This window comes from Anoplophora glabripennis, unplaced genomic scaffold (assembly GCF_000390285.2).
Source record: "Anoplophora glabripennis isolate ALB-LARVAE unplaced genomic scaffold, Agla_2.0 scaffold23, whole genome shotgun sequence".
NCBI lineage: Eukaryota > Metazoa > Arthropoda > Insecta > Coleoptera > Cerambycidae > Anoplophora > Anoplophora glabripennis.
The window spans coordinates 1459097-1474600 of NW_019416624.1; the positions used below are offsets into that span (position 1 = coordinate 1459097).

The 15504-nt window shown below is 33.1% G+C and overlaps 1 protein-coding gene across 1 annotated transcript in view; it reads right to left on the minus strand.

Moving 5' to 3' along the window:
• Positions 1-15504, minus strand: part of LOC108904543 (paired box protein Pax-6) — a 110862-nt gene continuing 95358 nt past the window's right edge. The window contains exons 8-9 of the mRNA XM_018707141.1: positions 13293-13498; positions 1-144 (exon numbers count right to left, since the gene is read on the minus strand). Of these exons, the coding sequence (XP_018562657.1) occupies positions 56-144; positions 13293-13498 (295 nt within the window). The 3' untranslated portion in view covers positions 1-55. The remainder of the gene's footprint in view (positions 145-13292; positions 13499-15504) is intronic.

Here is a 15504-nt window from a genome sequence, read left to right on the forward strand (position 1 = left end):
TCGGGTTTTCCTGGGGCACGAGCAGGCTCGGCGGCGGAAAACCGAAGAGTTGAGATCACTGAATTCGGGGCCAGTAACTAGAGGCCAGGTCCGACGACTGGCTGGGGATCTGCACGGGCACGGAGACTCCTGCTGATATCACACCTGCAACAACAGAAAGAAGTCGTTAATGGCGGCTTCAAACAAAACAAACTGAAATGTTACAAACATTTTAATCAAATTAAAATCTTAAACTTTCCTAAAAACCCTTTACTTTATTCAATATAACGATTTTTATATACAGGGTGGTTTCAATTTTTCACCAGAGATTAGTACTCCTTAAAATTGTAAATATTTTCACTGTGTAAGAAATTACCTTTTTTTCAGTTTTTCCATACAACTCATAAAATATTAAACCTATCTCAACAAACTTGGTGGTAGTATTAAGGTCCCAAAATGTCATAGTCGAATTAGAGTTTGAACGTGAAAAAATTATAAATAGACATTTTATTACACTTCATGACGGGGAAGGTTATAAACAGTGTGTCCCACTTAAGCAATAGCCACCCATGTAAAATTGTTATTTGTTGACCGATTTGTTTCAATTTTTTTTTGTTTGATAGATCTTAGAAAAAGGAGTAGAATGTATAATTTCGGTATTTTCGTGATCTAAGCAACTGAGACGCGTTTTATGGGAAGAAAAAACGAGAAGTAATATTAGCGATTTTTTTTTCGACAAAAACTGCAACGGATTCTTATTCAGCACTATCTAAAACCCTACCACCAATACCAATTTTTGTTGTGATAGAATACAGGGTGTTGCAGAAAATTAATCCTTAATTTTTTAAACCAACTGAAGGTTTATTTACGAAACAGATGCATTATTTGAATATTGTGTATCAGTATTATTCAAATTATTATTATTGTTACTATTTTTTTTACAGTTACGACTATTAATAGAGTTTTTGATGAAACTGGAAGTGTAAGTGAAATGCCCAACCAACATCATAATCGTGTGCTTCTAATAAACCAAATAATTCTTAACTCTTTTAATGAAAATCCGCGGTCGATTATTAGAGATGCCAGCGTTAGATTAAATATGTCTAGAAATCGAATTTGGAGATGTTTAAAAAAAATTAGAGGAACCAAATTTCTTCACAGTCTAGAAAAAAGAGACAGAGAAAGAAGAATAGAATTTTGTTTCTGTTGAAAAATATCTATTGTTTCTTCGCAAAATATTAGAATGCGGTGTGAAGAAAATCCGCATTGGGTTATACAATGCAAAAGGCAGTATTCCGCTAAGGTGAATATTTGGTATGGCATTTTAAATCCAAAAATCATTGGGCCTTAACTATTTTGAAGGTAATTTAAATGCGGATGGTTTTTGGATATTCCTACAAAATAAACTTATGGACAAAACCGATGACTTGCCTCTAAATGGTCGCCTTAATTTACATGTACCTACAGCTAGATGGAGCACCTATCTATAATTCAATCCTAGTGAGAAACTGGCTGAATGAACATTTTCTCAACCAATGGGTTAGACGTAACAGCCCTTTAATTCATTGGCCACTGCGGTCTCCTGATCTGAACTGTTAAAAACAAAGTTTATGTTACGAGGCCCCAAACGCGAGAAGAATTTTGTGAACGTATTACAGACGCATGCCGTAACATTACTAGGCAACAGTTACGAAAAGTAACAATTAATAGTCGTCGACGTATTGAAAAGTGTTAAATCATAATAATAAGTTTCGTTTATTACTAATTTGAATAATACTGATACACAATATTCTAATAATGCATGTGTTTCAGTTGATTTAAAAAAATTAAGGTTTTCTGCAACACCCTGTATTCTATCATGACAAAAATTGGTATAGAAGGGTTTTAGATAGTCCTCAATAAGAATCCGTTGCAGTTTTTGTCGAAAACAAATCGCTAATATTACTTCTCGTTTTTTCCTCCTATAAAACGCGTCTCAGTTGGCCATGGCTTAGACCACGAAAATACCGAAATACATTCTACCTCTTTTTCTGAGATCTGTCAAACAAAAAAAAGTTGAAACAAATAATAATAATCATCAAAATCAATAAATAACAATTTTGCATGGGTGGCTAATGCTTAAGTGGGACACACTGTAGAATAATAATATCAAAAAACTAATCCAAAAGAAGTGACGCTAAGGGCTGGTTTTTCAATCCATGGTTAACTCCTAACTTAAGGTTAGCCATCACTTTATTTTCTTATGTTTTAGTGGAGAAGCAATAATTTTCTTTTAACATGCAAGCTTTTAACAAACAATGAATGTATAAATTCGTTTTTATTTTTTTTTTTACTAATCTATGGCATTTCCAATATAAAAAGTAACAATTAGTTTACCACAGATTGAAAAACCGGCCCTTAGTTGGCAAATAAGTGTCAAAATTACGTGTTTTTTTAACTTTCCTTACTGCCTATGAAAATCTAGACAACCTATAGCAAAATTATTTACTTTATGTTCTAGACTTAGGCAATTAAATTACCTACAATGTAAGATACGAAAGTCATATTTCACCAATTTGTTAACTGTAAAATAAAGGTTGAACGCGGAAAGATCAATTTTCGACAATTGCGCATTATTATCGCAAAAAGCGATCAATTTTGATGAAATTTATGGAAAAGACGGTCAAATCCAATGACCAACATGTGTGCCGAACACCGATTTGATTGGCAGTAAAATTGTTGCTCTAAGTATTTGTTAATTAATTCCCTTCGTTTTTTTGCAACTAATTACTAAACGGTAATTTTAGACGTTAATATCGTAAATATAGGTTCTAATTGATCCAAAGAAACGTATCGGAAAAGAAAAATTTCAAAAAGTTGAAATTAAGTGCCATTTACAACTAACAAAGTAGTACATGCAAAACAGCGTTATAAACAAACTGTGCCAGGGTCAGGCAAAGGCCGCTCGGGAATTCGCTCTTTTTGAATTAAATAGAGCTTATTTTTACGGTAATTTAAAAAAACTATTGGACATAATCTGACCAGGATTTTAGAGACAATTAAAAAAAAGGGTCAAACTTGTATTTTCAGAAAGTTTTACATTGATGTAATAAACGCGCTAGCAGCAGTAAAAGGTAACATTAATGAACGACCTGAATGCGGGAGAAGGAGCGCCGGACCCGCGCATGCTCATGAATATCGCTCTCGCTCCCGCGCGAGATTTTTTGCTTGAACGTTTCAAATTCGGTTCTTATATAGATCACCGTATCTGAACTCCAGAGACCTGCAGGTACAAAACACCCTGTATAATATAAACTTTCGTTGAAGTCGCTGAAAATGCGTAATTTTTTTGGAAAAAAAACGCAATAGTCCGTCTCAAACCAACTAGCGTTTACTCCGTTGTATACAGGGCGATCTGAATCAGCCATACTTCGAAGATAGCTTTCTCGGGTGATAATAAACCGATTGAGACTAATTTATTTTAATACAATGTTATTTTCTTAAAAAATTATGATATATTAGATAAAATGGAATAATTTCTTTTAAAACTGATCGTTTTTTATACATCATGATCCAAACGGAAAAATATAATTTTTTTTATATTCTATTAACTGTGATGTTTATGAACCTTGTATAGAACCACGACTCGTAATTTTGTTTGCAACAATAATTTTATTTCCTTCATGTTGGTCATTAAATTTCGCTACAATTATAAATTACTAAAACAGTAAGATCAAGATTACAGGGTAATTTTTCACGAGATACTATTTAGCCAATCAGCGATCGCTATCTCGCGTAGACTAGAGACCGACCGATGAAATCGGTATCGGCTTCGGCCACATTCGGCCATTATTTAAGCCTTCGGCTAAGAATCGGCTTCGGCCAAATTTAAGCCGAACTTTTCGCCGAAGCCGTTGACGTCGACCGTCGACCGTCGCATCGCCATTCGATAGTCATGCTTTTTGTTTTTCTATATTTTTTTAGAATACCCGTTACCCGTTATGTTTTATGTTTATTATTAGAATTTGTTGTTTTATTTATTATTGTTTATTATTTAAATTATATTTCCAAAACATTGTGCATTTATTTTTGACCTACTTTTGTTATCTTATCATATTTTTGTTTTTAATTAAAATTTTCAAGTTCATAAAAATATCTTCGGCTTCGGCTTCGACCAAAAATATCACATTCGGTCGGTCTCTAGCGTAGACGTTACGGATTGTCATTGTTCATTGTAAACGAATCATTAACATTGGTGCTCTACTATTTAGGGAATTTTCGTTAATAATACCAATCGAGTATTGGCGGTCACGTGACTTGTAAACATTTATGAAGGCTCTGTAGCAACTCCTCAATAATCGTTATAAATAATAAATTGATTTAAATGAATGAACGACATCGTAAACCTGCTGTAAATACGTAATATTCCATTTGAAATGTATATATATGTTTTGCGTGATAAGAAGCTAAATCAAAATAAAGCGGGGCTCCAAGTTTTCCCGTCGTCGTGCATCAGGCCCCCGATTTCCTATTTCGGCGCGTATTTACCAAACCCGGGGGGGCGGCCGCCGATAATCATTTGCAAACGGCGGAAAATTACCCGCTAAGAAATGTCGCGCGATTGCGACAAAATTTAAATGGTTTAATGTGGCCGTACAAAGGAGGCCGTCCTCCCGGGACCCGCAATTCATGTCTTTATGGAGCACACATAAAGGTGCAGAGGTTGAGGTTAAGTGGGCTCCCGAGAGAGAAGATACCAAACGAAGCTTGCAACCAGAACAACGCCGTCCCCACCCTCGCTTTAGTTCGCACATTATTGAGCGTTCGCCGAGCCGAGAATTGGAAAACCACCCTCCTACCGACACTTTAAACTGATCACGGACAATGAAATTTACGGCGTCGAACCGGGAAAACTGCTAGACTAGCTCCTTTCGCATATGCCTGGTACAGGGTGGCGCCCAAAATACTGTTCGGTATAATAAAAAACATTTGTGTTTTACTGTTCGGCCTCGTTTTTTATGCCGAAGCACGATACCCAGCAATCTGAAAGAACTATGAACTGAAAAAAATCAAAGGGAAGTCTGTACTAAGCGTCAATCAAATGTAAATTTTATGCAACAATTTCATTTTGTATTCATTAGTTTACCTCTTTATCTTTAAGATTCCCTCGATATAAAAATAGCTGAATATATGATTAAAACCAAGCAGGTTTTTAGTCACTTGATACGAAACTTAAAAATAATATATTTCAGGGATAAATGTCAGCAACAGCCATCTTTACTTTGACATTACTGTCTTGCATGATTACTTCCACAAAACAGTACTGTCTTTGTAACCAAAAATGTCCACTTTTTATTTTCTCTTTGAAGTACATATATCTTGAACATCGAAATAAAGGTGTTACAAAAATTGTACATTTAAGGACTTTAATAAATTTATTGTCGATAACCGACAACTAGTAGTGGTAAAAAAATATATAGTTAATTATAGATATTTAAATTTAAATTTTGTCACATGATCAGGAACGCGTTGTGATGTCATTTAGTGCGACCTAGAACACAACCTATTTCTCGTCCGTCTACCGGACAATAAAGTGTTTGTATGGAAAAAAATGTATATAGTCGAGGGAATGAAGCACTGAACCTCCGAAATCTGTGCAGTAAGATGGATCGTGATTCGGTTTTTTGCATTCGATTCGTTAGAGCGTCCAGAAAGTTTGTGACTCTATGTGATCAATGAGAAATGAAAATTGCATCGGTGCATAAGAAAAATGCATTTTTAAGATTGCATCTCGAAGAGTTAAAATATGAAAAATTTATAACTCGGAAAATATTGACGGAGATGAGTTCAATTTTGCTACTCGGGGTTTTTGAGGTCACTGAACACGACCTCAAAAACCCCGCGGTAACGAGTTTCGGCTAAGTTTATAACGAATTTCCACAAAACTCCAGGAGACGATGTGGAAACCGGCCACCCTGAGCACTAGGTACCTCGGAGACCGTTGCCGTCGTGATATTCGTGTTCAGCGACCCCAAAAACCCACGAGTAGCAAAACTAAACTCATTCCGTCTATATTATCCAAGTTATAAATTTTTCATTTTTTAACTCTTCGAGATGCAATTTTAAAAATGCATTTTTCTTATACACCGATGCAATTTTCATTTCTCATCGATCATATAGGGTCACAAACATCTGGACGCTCTAACGAATCGAATGCAAAAAAACTGCATCACGGTCCATCTTACTGCACAGATTTCGGGTGTAAGGCCGTTTTTAGTGCTTTTTTCCTCGACTAATAGTGTTTTGTTGCTGAATACTACAATAGTAGTAAGTTAATACAAACTACAAGCAATTTCGCTAAAACTTTGTTTTAATTTTATATATTTTTTTAAATAAATAATAATTTTATGCCGGAGTTTTTGTCACATTATTTAATTTTCTGCTAGTATGGGAAAAAGTGCCAACTCGCCATTCCCATGCAGGCGAGACGGAATCTCATTTAAAGAAACGCGCATGCGTGGAGGCTTCAAGCAAAGTGAATAGCTATCTCTAGGCTCTTGTTACTATACTTATACTATCGGATTTTCCTGTCCCTGTTATTTATCTTCTCAGTTCTCGATCGCACTAAATGACGTCACGAATTAGCGCAGCAGCAAACGCCCATTCGATGCATTTATTTTACGCGCCAAATTTTAATTAATTAAGAGATTTCTTATATGTTGACTACGTGTTTATACACGGAAGGTAGTAAATTATATCTAGACATTTAAAAAATAAATAACAAGTTGCCCACTGACAAATCATCATTCCTTTGTCTTAATGGATTTCCTTGAGGATTCCATAACGCCATATGCGGTTTGGAAATAAGATTTCAGCTATGATAATTATTATGGGATACCTATATTTCAATTTCAGAAACCTACTTTTCTGTACAGGGCGTTTCAGAAAAACATACTATAGATTCTAGAATTAAGGTATCTTTTGGTTTTAGATATTATAATGCAAGACGTTACAGGTTACCGCGATAATCATATGCGCTTTGGTAATTTTAATTCCATTTTAAGTGAAAGACTTTCAAATTATCGTATGAATTGCGTTTAAAGTAGTTACGGGAGAAATCAAAGAATTCCAAAGGAAAAGTCTTGGTAGTTTGTAAAGCTAGTTGCTAATACGATTTATTGTAACTAAGTGATGAAAAAGTTTATACCATTCAATTTATGAATGTATATAATGCAATTTATAAGTGGTTAATCACAATCTCTCATTGTTGTTTTTACAATACCTCTAGGTGTTTTTGTTTTCTAATTCTTTGCTTTGAATTAGTCCTCAAGAGTCTTTAGAATTATTATATACATTAAAGTTCATTTCAATCAATTCCTCTTAATATTTAATTATTGATGCTGTCGGTTTTTTTGTGATAAATGAAAAAAGTTGATGAAAAGATTTTCTTGTTCCCGAAAGAGCAGCAAATCTTAAGGAATATTGGGCACTGGGACTATCTAACTCTGGAAAAATTATTGGGAGCTGATCAGACGTATTTCTAGAAAGTTGGATTTGGAAACTTCATTGTGCCACCCTGTTAAATTGCACCGACGGCTATGCCGTACATGAAATTTACTGTCTCTCCCTTTTTGACGTGAGCAATATCGTACCAATCTTTTTACGTCTTATAGCTTTTAAGTTCCTTGTAAACCTCATCCCATGGCGCTTCCACGTCTCGCGGAAAACGAAGAAAAGTTATATTAAAAATATTCATTCGGAGAAGATCAGATTTATATTTTCAACCAGTAACTAGATGGTTGATTTATTAATTGGTGATATTAAAATACATATGGAATGGATCGACATCATTAAATCTACTTGAATTTTGGAATACACGATTTGAAATTTAATTCAACATTTATTAAAAAGACATATATATTTGCCATTATAATTAAGTTATGAAACAAATATGTAAAGTGCTTAAAATTATTCAAGAATACGATTTCTTAGATCTTAGATTATTTTACGAAAAGTTCCTATGAACCTACATATGTTCTAAACTTTTGTAAAATACAGTCACATAAATATCTCTGACAATGTTTGACCTAGACTGATGAAACTTGAGCGAATGATTTAATTAATTAAAACTGAAAACGCATTTTCACTAAGAACCCCAGATTTTTGAAGCCACTAAATATTCTCAAAATTGAAGAAAGGTATTATCAGTTGCTCTAAAACTACTCGATTCACAGAAAAATGTTTAGGATTTTTTTGTTAAAAAACAATCGAAAGTATTTTGACTATTTAAAAGTAATACTATAATAATACTAATAATAATTAATAATACTAATACTTAAGTAATACTATAATAATATAAGTACCTAACCTATATAATAATAGTTTAGAAAATTCATAATTTCTAGGGCAATAATTTGTTCATATTGTATTTTTATAGTCATATACCTATCTATCCAAATTCTATAGAATATTTCTGTGAAACGAGTTTTTAGTTAATGATGTCAAATAGATTTGATAATGAAAATTAAATGGTAATTGTAATTAAAGAAGGTATGTGATATACAGGGTGTATTTAAATGAAAGTGCACAAATGATGCCAGAGGTTAAAATAAGTTGATTTAACCTGACACATCTATATCCCAAGTGGTATAATAAAAAAAATACAGGGTGTCAAAGTGATAAGAACTGTTTTTCCTAAACAGTTCCTAACGTCTAGTAAGCATGTCTCAGACTTTTTTCAGGGTGGGAAATATAATATAACAATCATTTTTGGCCGTCGCGAGCAGGGCGCCCTCTGCAGGCAATACTGCATTCACATGAAATATTGAACATTTTTGAACAAAAAATGTATATGTATCTACTTATTGAATATAGCTAGTCAACCGTTGGGTAGATATTTTTGATCTTATAAATTAGTATTTCGGATTTGATACCTCCAGGAATATTAACGTTTAAATCGAACATTTTTGTTAATAAATTCTGGAGTCATTGCTACACAGCATTTATAGTTGCGTATCCGTATTTTAAAATTATGTACACAAATGTGACCAAGAGGAACCAATTTATCCAACACACAGAGGAAAACCAAAACTATGGCAAAGGCAATATTTGTGCATACTTAATTTTCTAATACTTGGATTCCTTTTTTGTTGCAGTCGAGTAGTAAAGTTTTAAACGATAGCAGTTCGGCTAGCTCACCATAGATAAGGTAAGTGTATGAATTAATGTATCTCTAATATCACTGTCCATTGCATTGCCTCAAATTTCCTCATCGATTGATTTCCCGAACGCAGACATTGAATTAATAACTCACGGCGATTTGGAAATGGAAACCTCGATTATCATTTAATGCATTAATAATAATCAGTGTCAAAACGAATTGATTGCCAATAACTATTCTGTAAGTAGGTACGTAAAATATAAACTAACAATAAAAGTATCTTCGTGCTGTCATCGTTTTCTCTTTCACTTTATCTGGGTAATTTTCCATGTACGAAGAAATCTAAAAAGTAATTCCATAAACCCGTGCAAGGGATATTTTTATAAATCCATATATGTCTATCAAACATTCTCACACTATAAATAGTAGGCAAATAAAAAATACACATCCCTTATCTCGTACTTCAATTAATTAACGTTTGGAAAATCAGTCTGTTTTCATTTTTAAAATTACAAAGGATGTTACTTTTTCAAATAGAAACCGTTTTTGAAAAAGCTTTAGTAGTTTATTAATAAATTTAACCTCTAGCAACAAAGTTACATCAAAGCATTAAAAAAGTACTGAATTAAATCTGTAGAAGCTATTATTTAACAAAGCTAACAGTGAATGAACGATTCATAGTGAATTAGAATGTATTACAAATACTTGCACAATTAAATTAAACAAACAAAGTAAGCAAATTGAAAGTTTCATAATAGAAGTCTAGTTGACTTCAGTATTCACTATTGTCAGAAACATTCGACATGAAGTATCTAAAGTATTTTTATTTTCACCTGAAATATCGTATGCTATGAATACTACGATTACGATATCGTCTTTTTCTTCAAAAGTTACCAAACCAAGTTGTATAGTCTTTTCGAAGTCAGTTGGACATGTATAAAAAAACGAGCAATCAAATTTAATGAGTTTCATAGGCGTCCTTAGAAAAGTTTTCTGCTAAAGGTAAAAAATTATAATAATTTATATATAATGTGTAGAAAATTGCTATTATATGTTCATTTGGCCAATAAGACATTTTAATTATTTATGTCCTCAAACAATTTTATGATGATGGTAAATTTCGTTTTGTTCCGTTTCAAAAGGTCTCCAAAATGCCATGTTGTAATAATATTAGTAAACCAAATATCCCTCTTATTTCTCCCTTTCGCAATTGTAATATGAATGATTAATAGAAGGTGCAAATAATTAATTTAAATTATCTGAATCACACCAAATTCCGCATTGCTGCACTGCACTGCCAGGCGACTTGCCGACTGAAATTTATGACGCAGTTGACCAGAGCAACAGTGCATACGCTCATTCTTCAACTGAGCGTATGCATTTCTACCACCTGCACGTTTAGTTCGACTAGACCTGTATATGGGTATGGCTAAATAAATATGAGAACAATCTTTTCAAATATTTCAATGCTGAGTTGCTGCGCCAACGACCGAACCTTGTACATACTGTCATCCTCGTCATTCTTCACATATTCGTATTTGCTACTTCAAAAAATATAAATCTACAAATTTTCAAAACAATCGGTTCATACGTATACTTAGAATATAACAAAAAATTGAAAATATTTTTTGAACTTTAACATCCTGTAGAATGAAAAGGAGCAACAATTGATTAAGGCGTGTTTGGCTTATATTCGCTCGCTATATTTTGACGTTAACAATCTGACAGTAAGCTACGTACCATTTTTAATTACTCAACCTGTATCTATTTTTATTTTTCTGCATTTTTCTGTTTTTGTTTTAAATATTAGTGTACCTACTTTTGTCAGTAATCTGTCCTGTTTTTTCTTTTAATGTAAGTTTTAAAAAGAAGATACATAATAACATATTCACATACCCCATTCTTGCGAATGATTTTTGCTTCATATCACTATTTATACAAATATTCCCCGTTAACTGAGAAGCAAATATTTAGCTAAACTATATATCGGCTATAAATACTATTTTCAAAATAAAAAATTAAAAAATTATTTCTCATTTTGTACGAAGTCAATTTTAGGACCCCGATTGGCCTTGGGTGTAAGTTGCAAAGATCTCAAATAACTACAAATTAATGTAACTTTCACTTGTTCTACATGTTGAATTCAGCATTTTCGTAACGTTTATCTTCGAATTTAACAGAACTGCTACCTTTCACATTTTGAAAGTTAACTTATTACTAATCTAGGTACCTCGAAATAAGTTTGGGAATGAAAATGTTCTGTCGATGGATCTACTATTAGCGTTATCTCGTTATTTCCTTTGAATTTTATAACATTGCTTCCCATTGTTATAACTCTATTTTCATAGTAGCTGTAAAAATGTTTGTCATATAATCGATTAATGGTTGCGGTTTGTCAAAAAAGTGAGATATTTTCATTTACGTTTGCTTGTATCCACTAGTATTGTAGAATAAATAATAATACTAAGGATAAATAAAAACAAAAAAATTTTTAAGTTTCCTTGAAAAAATTTGCAGCCAAAAAATTTAAAATTAATATATTACTCTGAGTGAAATATTTTATGTGAACAGTACCTAGGATGTCTCCAGAAGAACGGCAAAAAAGTGCATTTTTAACTCACTTGGTTACACAATGACAAGCAATTTTGAAAACTGGCAAAATTTCATAGCTAGGTCCACACAAAAATAAACTTACAAACGTTCAGATTTTAACAAAGGTAAGGCTCTCATTTTTATCACATCGGTGCACATATTCATGTCTTGCGAATACAAATTACGAGGAAGAGAAATTAAATATCAGGACTGTTACGAGAGTACTTTTAGGGTATTTTTTTTGTGTCTTTGAACGAGTCAAACCGATGAATCTAATGTCGTCAATTTCGAACAACGCGATAGATATTTAAATTTAAGAATTTGTAAAAACAAGCGCTTAGGTGGGGAATTCTGGAAGAAAGCCTAAATAGTTCGAACAGTGTGGAGATGGGTAGTAAGACGATCGGCGGGCAGTGTGGCAAAGTAGTGAAAAATTAAAATTGTTTAACCGGTATTAGTTAGCAGGTAATTATTCTCTAAGTACTTTGTTGTTAATTGTTCTATGTAATCTTATGATTGTGATGATTATAGACGTTTCATGATAATAATTCTGTAAATGTTTAGCCTTCATTGTCTTATGCTCAGAGGCGTACATTTTTCTAACGTAAAATTGTTACAATTATTATTAAAGATCGCTCATTATTTATTACATGTTAGAATATGTATATATTCTCGTGGCTGCCCAGATATTGCAATAACAACTTCTTTGTTTCACATTTAACTTGTTTTGTCCTGATTACGTTGTTCGAAAAACAGGTAAGAAAAAATTTCTTGTGCTCACTTTATGTCATACGCATATAAGAGCCTTGTTGAATTTACTAAAGTGAGGTAACATTTAGTGAGACATTAAATGAGTCGGGCGTTATTTATCATTAGCAAAGGATCTTAATGTATGCCTTTTGTTAGCGGTTGTTTTGTATTTATATTTGGGTAGTTAGAGCAACGATCGTGAGTTTATCTGCCATACTCTTTCCCCACAGGAGCTCTAGGTGAGCCTGGTACTCTCATTTTATGTTAAATGGTTGTTAATGTTTTTGTTGTTCTTTCTATTTGTCACATGTTTAATTTGAAGACTGTTGTACGTAAATAATAAAGTTAGGTGTATTTACTCTGCTTTTGTTTTATAAAATTAAACCATACTTCCCCTGTTTAAGGTTAGTAGCCAGCGCCTTCCGGTAAAAAAAAAATAGATACATACAACGTAGGTATTCCTTATGACGATCACATATTTCTGGCCACAACTACGTTTATATTCTTTATTCGATCGAACCCGGGTTTGTTATACTACAAACATCAGGATATTTCGATTGTATCGTGAGCTTCAGATTATTCAGTAGTCACTGTATCGAATACTAGTCACAACAGCACATTCTCAGAAGTATACCAATATGGGATAATTAATATCTTAAAACATAGCAATGATTTATCCAAGGCTCGTCTATAATGTTATGGGAGGTAATAAAATGGTACGAAAACTAGATGTTTTACACAGCAGAAGGACTATGTCCAATAATAGGACACAAATAATTTTTCAAAACGTTGCTATAATTAACTACCTTATACATTAAATTGACAGACTCACCAGTGCCAGTTGAGACAGGTACAGAGGAAGGTGCGTTGGCCGCGTACGAGGGGTGTGTAGTTGGTTGTGCGTGAGCCACCGCTGGATTACAACTTCTGGCATTGTATGATGAACTCAAAGAGTGAAGTGGATCGTGGAACATGTATGGGTAGCCTGTTGCTTCCCTTTGCTGGAGGCAGCTCGAAGTCAATCCGTTCTGCATGGAGCTGAAATAATGAGTTTGGTTAGTTTTTCTGTTCGACGAATTTGTACTTTTGGAAAGTGTGTGCCTGTTACGTGAAAACATAATCGAAGTACATAAATCTTATATAGGGTCCGAGTGAAAAAATATTGGTAGCTGTCGCTTTTTGTAATTAAAGAAAATATACTTTGCTGCGGAAAACAAAAATTATGGACAAATAAAGAAAGTGTATCGAGGATACAAAAGTTAATTTAAAGAATCGACACATTTTCATGTTTCAAATTCGATGTAATAAACTTTGCTAATTTGAAAACAGTCAGAGATGCCATAATGCAAGGAAATTGAAAACATTTTCGTTAGTATTTGATATTTTGTTGAAACTGGCAATTCCGATTTTTAGTTTTTCTAGCTAGTCGATAAACAGAAAATACTTGTGCAATACCATTTTTTTCTCCTCTATTTGAATGCAGTATAACTTGGATATATTGAAGTGAGGATAATAGGTATATTTGTAAATACGCAAAGGAATATATTCTTGAAGCTCGTGTCCCACAATCTTCTACTAAATAATATTTCTTCGTTTAATGAAACGTTTTCTTAATGGAAGATTTTTTGTTAATGATGATGGTATGTGAGCGTCAAGTATATATTTTTTGCGTATATGTAGGTATATATAAATACAGGGTGATTCAGAACTTATCCAAAAAAATTTGGGAATATATGCGGCATGGGAAATGGAGTCAATATCGTAAAAAAATTTTTTTTAAAATCCTTATAGTTTCTGAGAAAAAAATTATTGAAGTTATAGTACATTCAACGACTGCATAGCTGGACAACTGTAGTCTCTAGCGTCATTTGCAATGCGCGTGGAGAGCCACGTAGCCTCAGCGACTCCGAATAGTGAAATCGTATTTTGCAATCGTCGTTGCAACAGTATTTACCTGTTATCTGTTGTGTTACAATATTTTTTAGTAGTTAGTGTCAAAAATGGGTAGTTAGTGTCAAAAATGGTTTGCGTGTAGGTATAGCAACTCGGAGTTGATGGATATCGTTTTAATTTATGGTGAAGCATTTGTGTTATGGTGAAGCAAGACAACATTTGTGTCAGTTCGTAGAAACTGAGTAAGACGAACCCAAATGTGTTTACACGTTGGTGGATTTTGAACAATTGTTCTAAAATCGGGTATGTCAAAACATTTTATTATTTAAAAATACAAATTAATTGTATTAATTAATAAAGGCAAAAGCAGTTGAATTTGCCGATATAAAATAGGTACGATAAAATTCTATTTACATATTTCTTTCCTTGCGAAAGTTTTTGTCCGTTTTTATCACACCGCCATGCCGGTCGCATTGCGCAAGGTCAGGTTTTACAGTGGACCAGTTTCCAGTGCCGTGCAAAAGTGTATTTTTAAATCATTTTCGAACTGCCCTTTTTTTCTTTAAAAAATTGTATTTGTAAGGGTCCCCTGTACATTCAGAATTTTTTTTGGATAAGTTCTGAATCACCCTGTATATCATTCTTGATTTAAGAAATATTTATTTTCCCTGTGTGTACATGCTCTTGTGAAAGCAATGATTGTTACTGCTATAGTAGGACACAAATTACAGGAGGCGTTGGAAAAACCCTATATTTTTCCTATAATTTGTATTGATTTTATTCTAACACAAATAGCTTTTTAATCTCTTTAATTATTTGATAATTTGTAGTTTTCTAAAAAAATCATTAAAAAAATGTAGATACCCCTACAAAAACATCACCATTAAAGTTTCGTGGATAACTACGATAAACGATGTACCTTTGCCATCACAACAGGCACGTTAAAAAAAGTACAATATTACTAGTAGGTCTCATTTTCAAAAATTTTAGGCATTACAGTGACAGGCGTTGAAAACCATGTTGAAATGGAATCGTGCATCAAATTTTCGTACACAACTATGATACACTTGTAAGTTCACCACCGAGAGAGATAACTAAAATTGGATAAGATCATTGCTAGTACAATGTAAAATGTCCCATTACTATAAAAA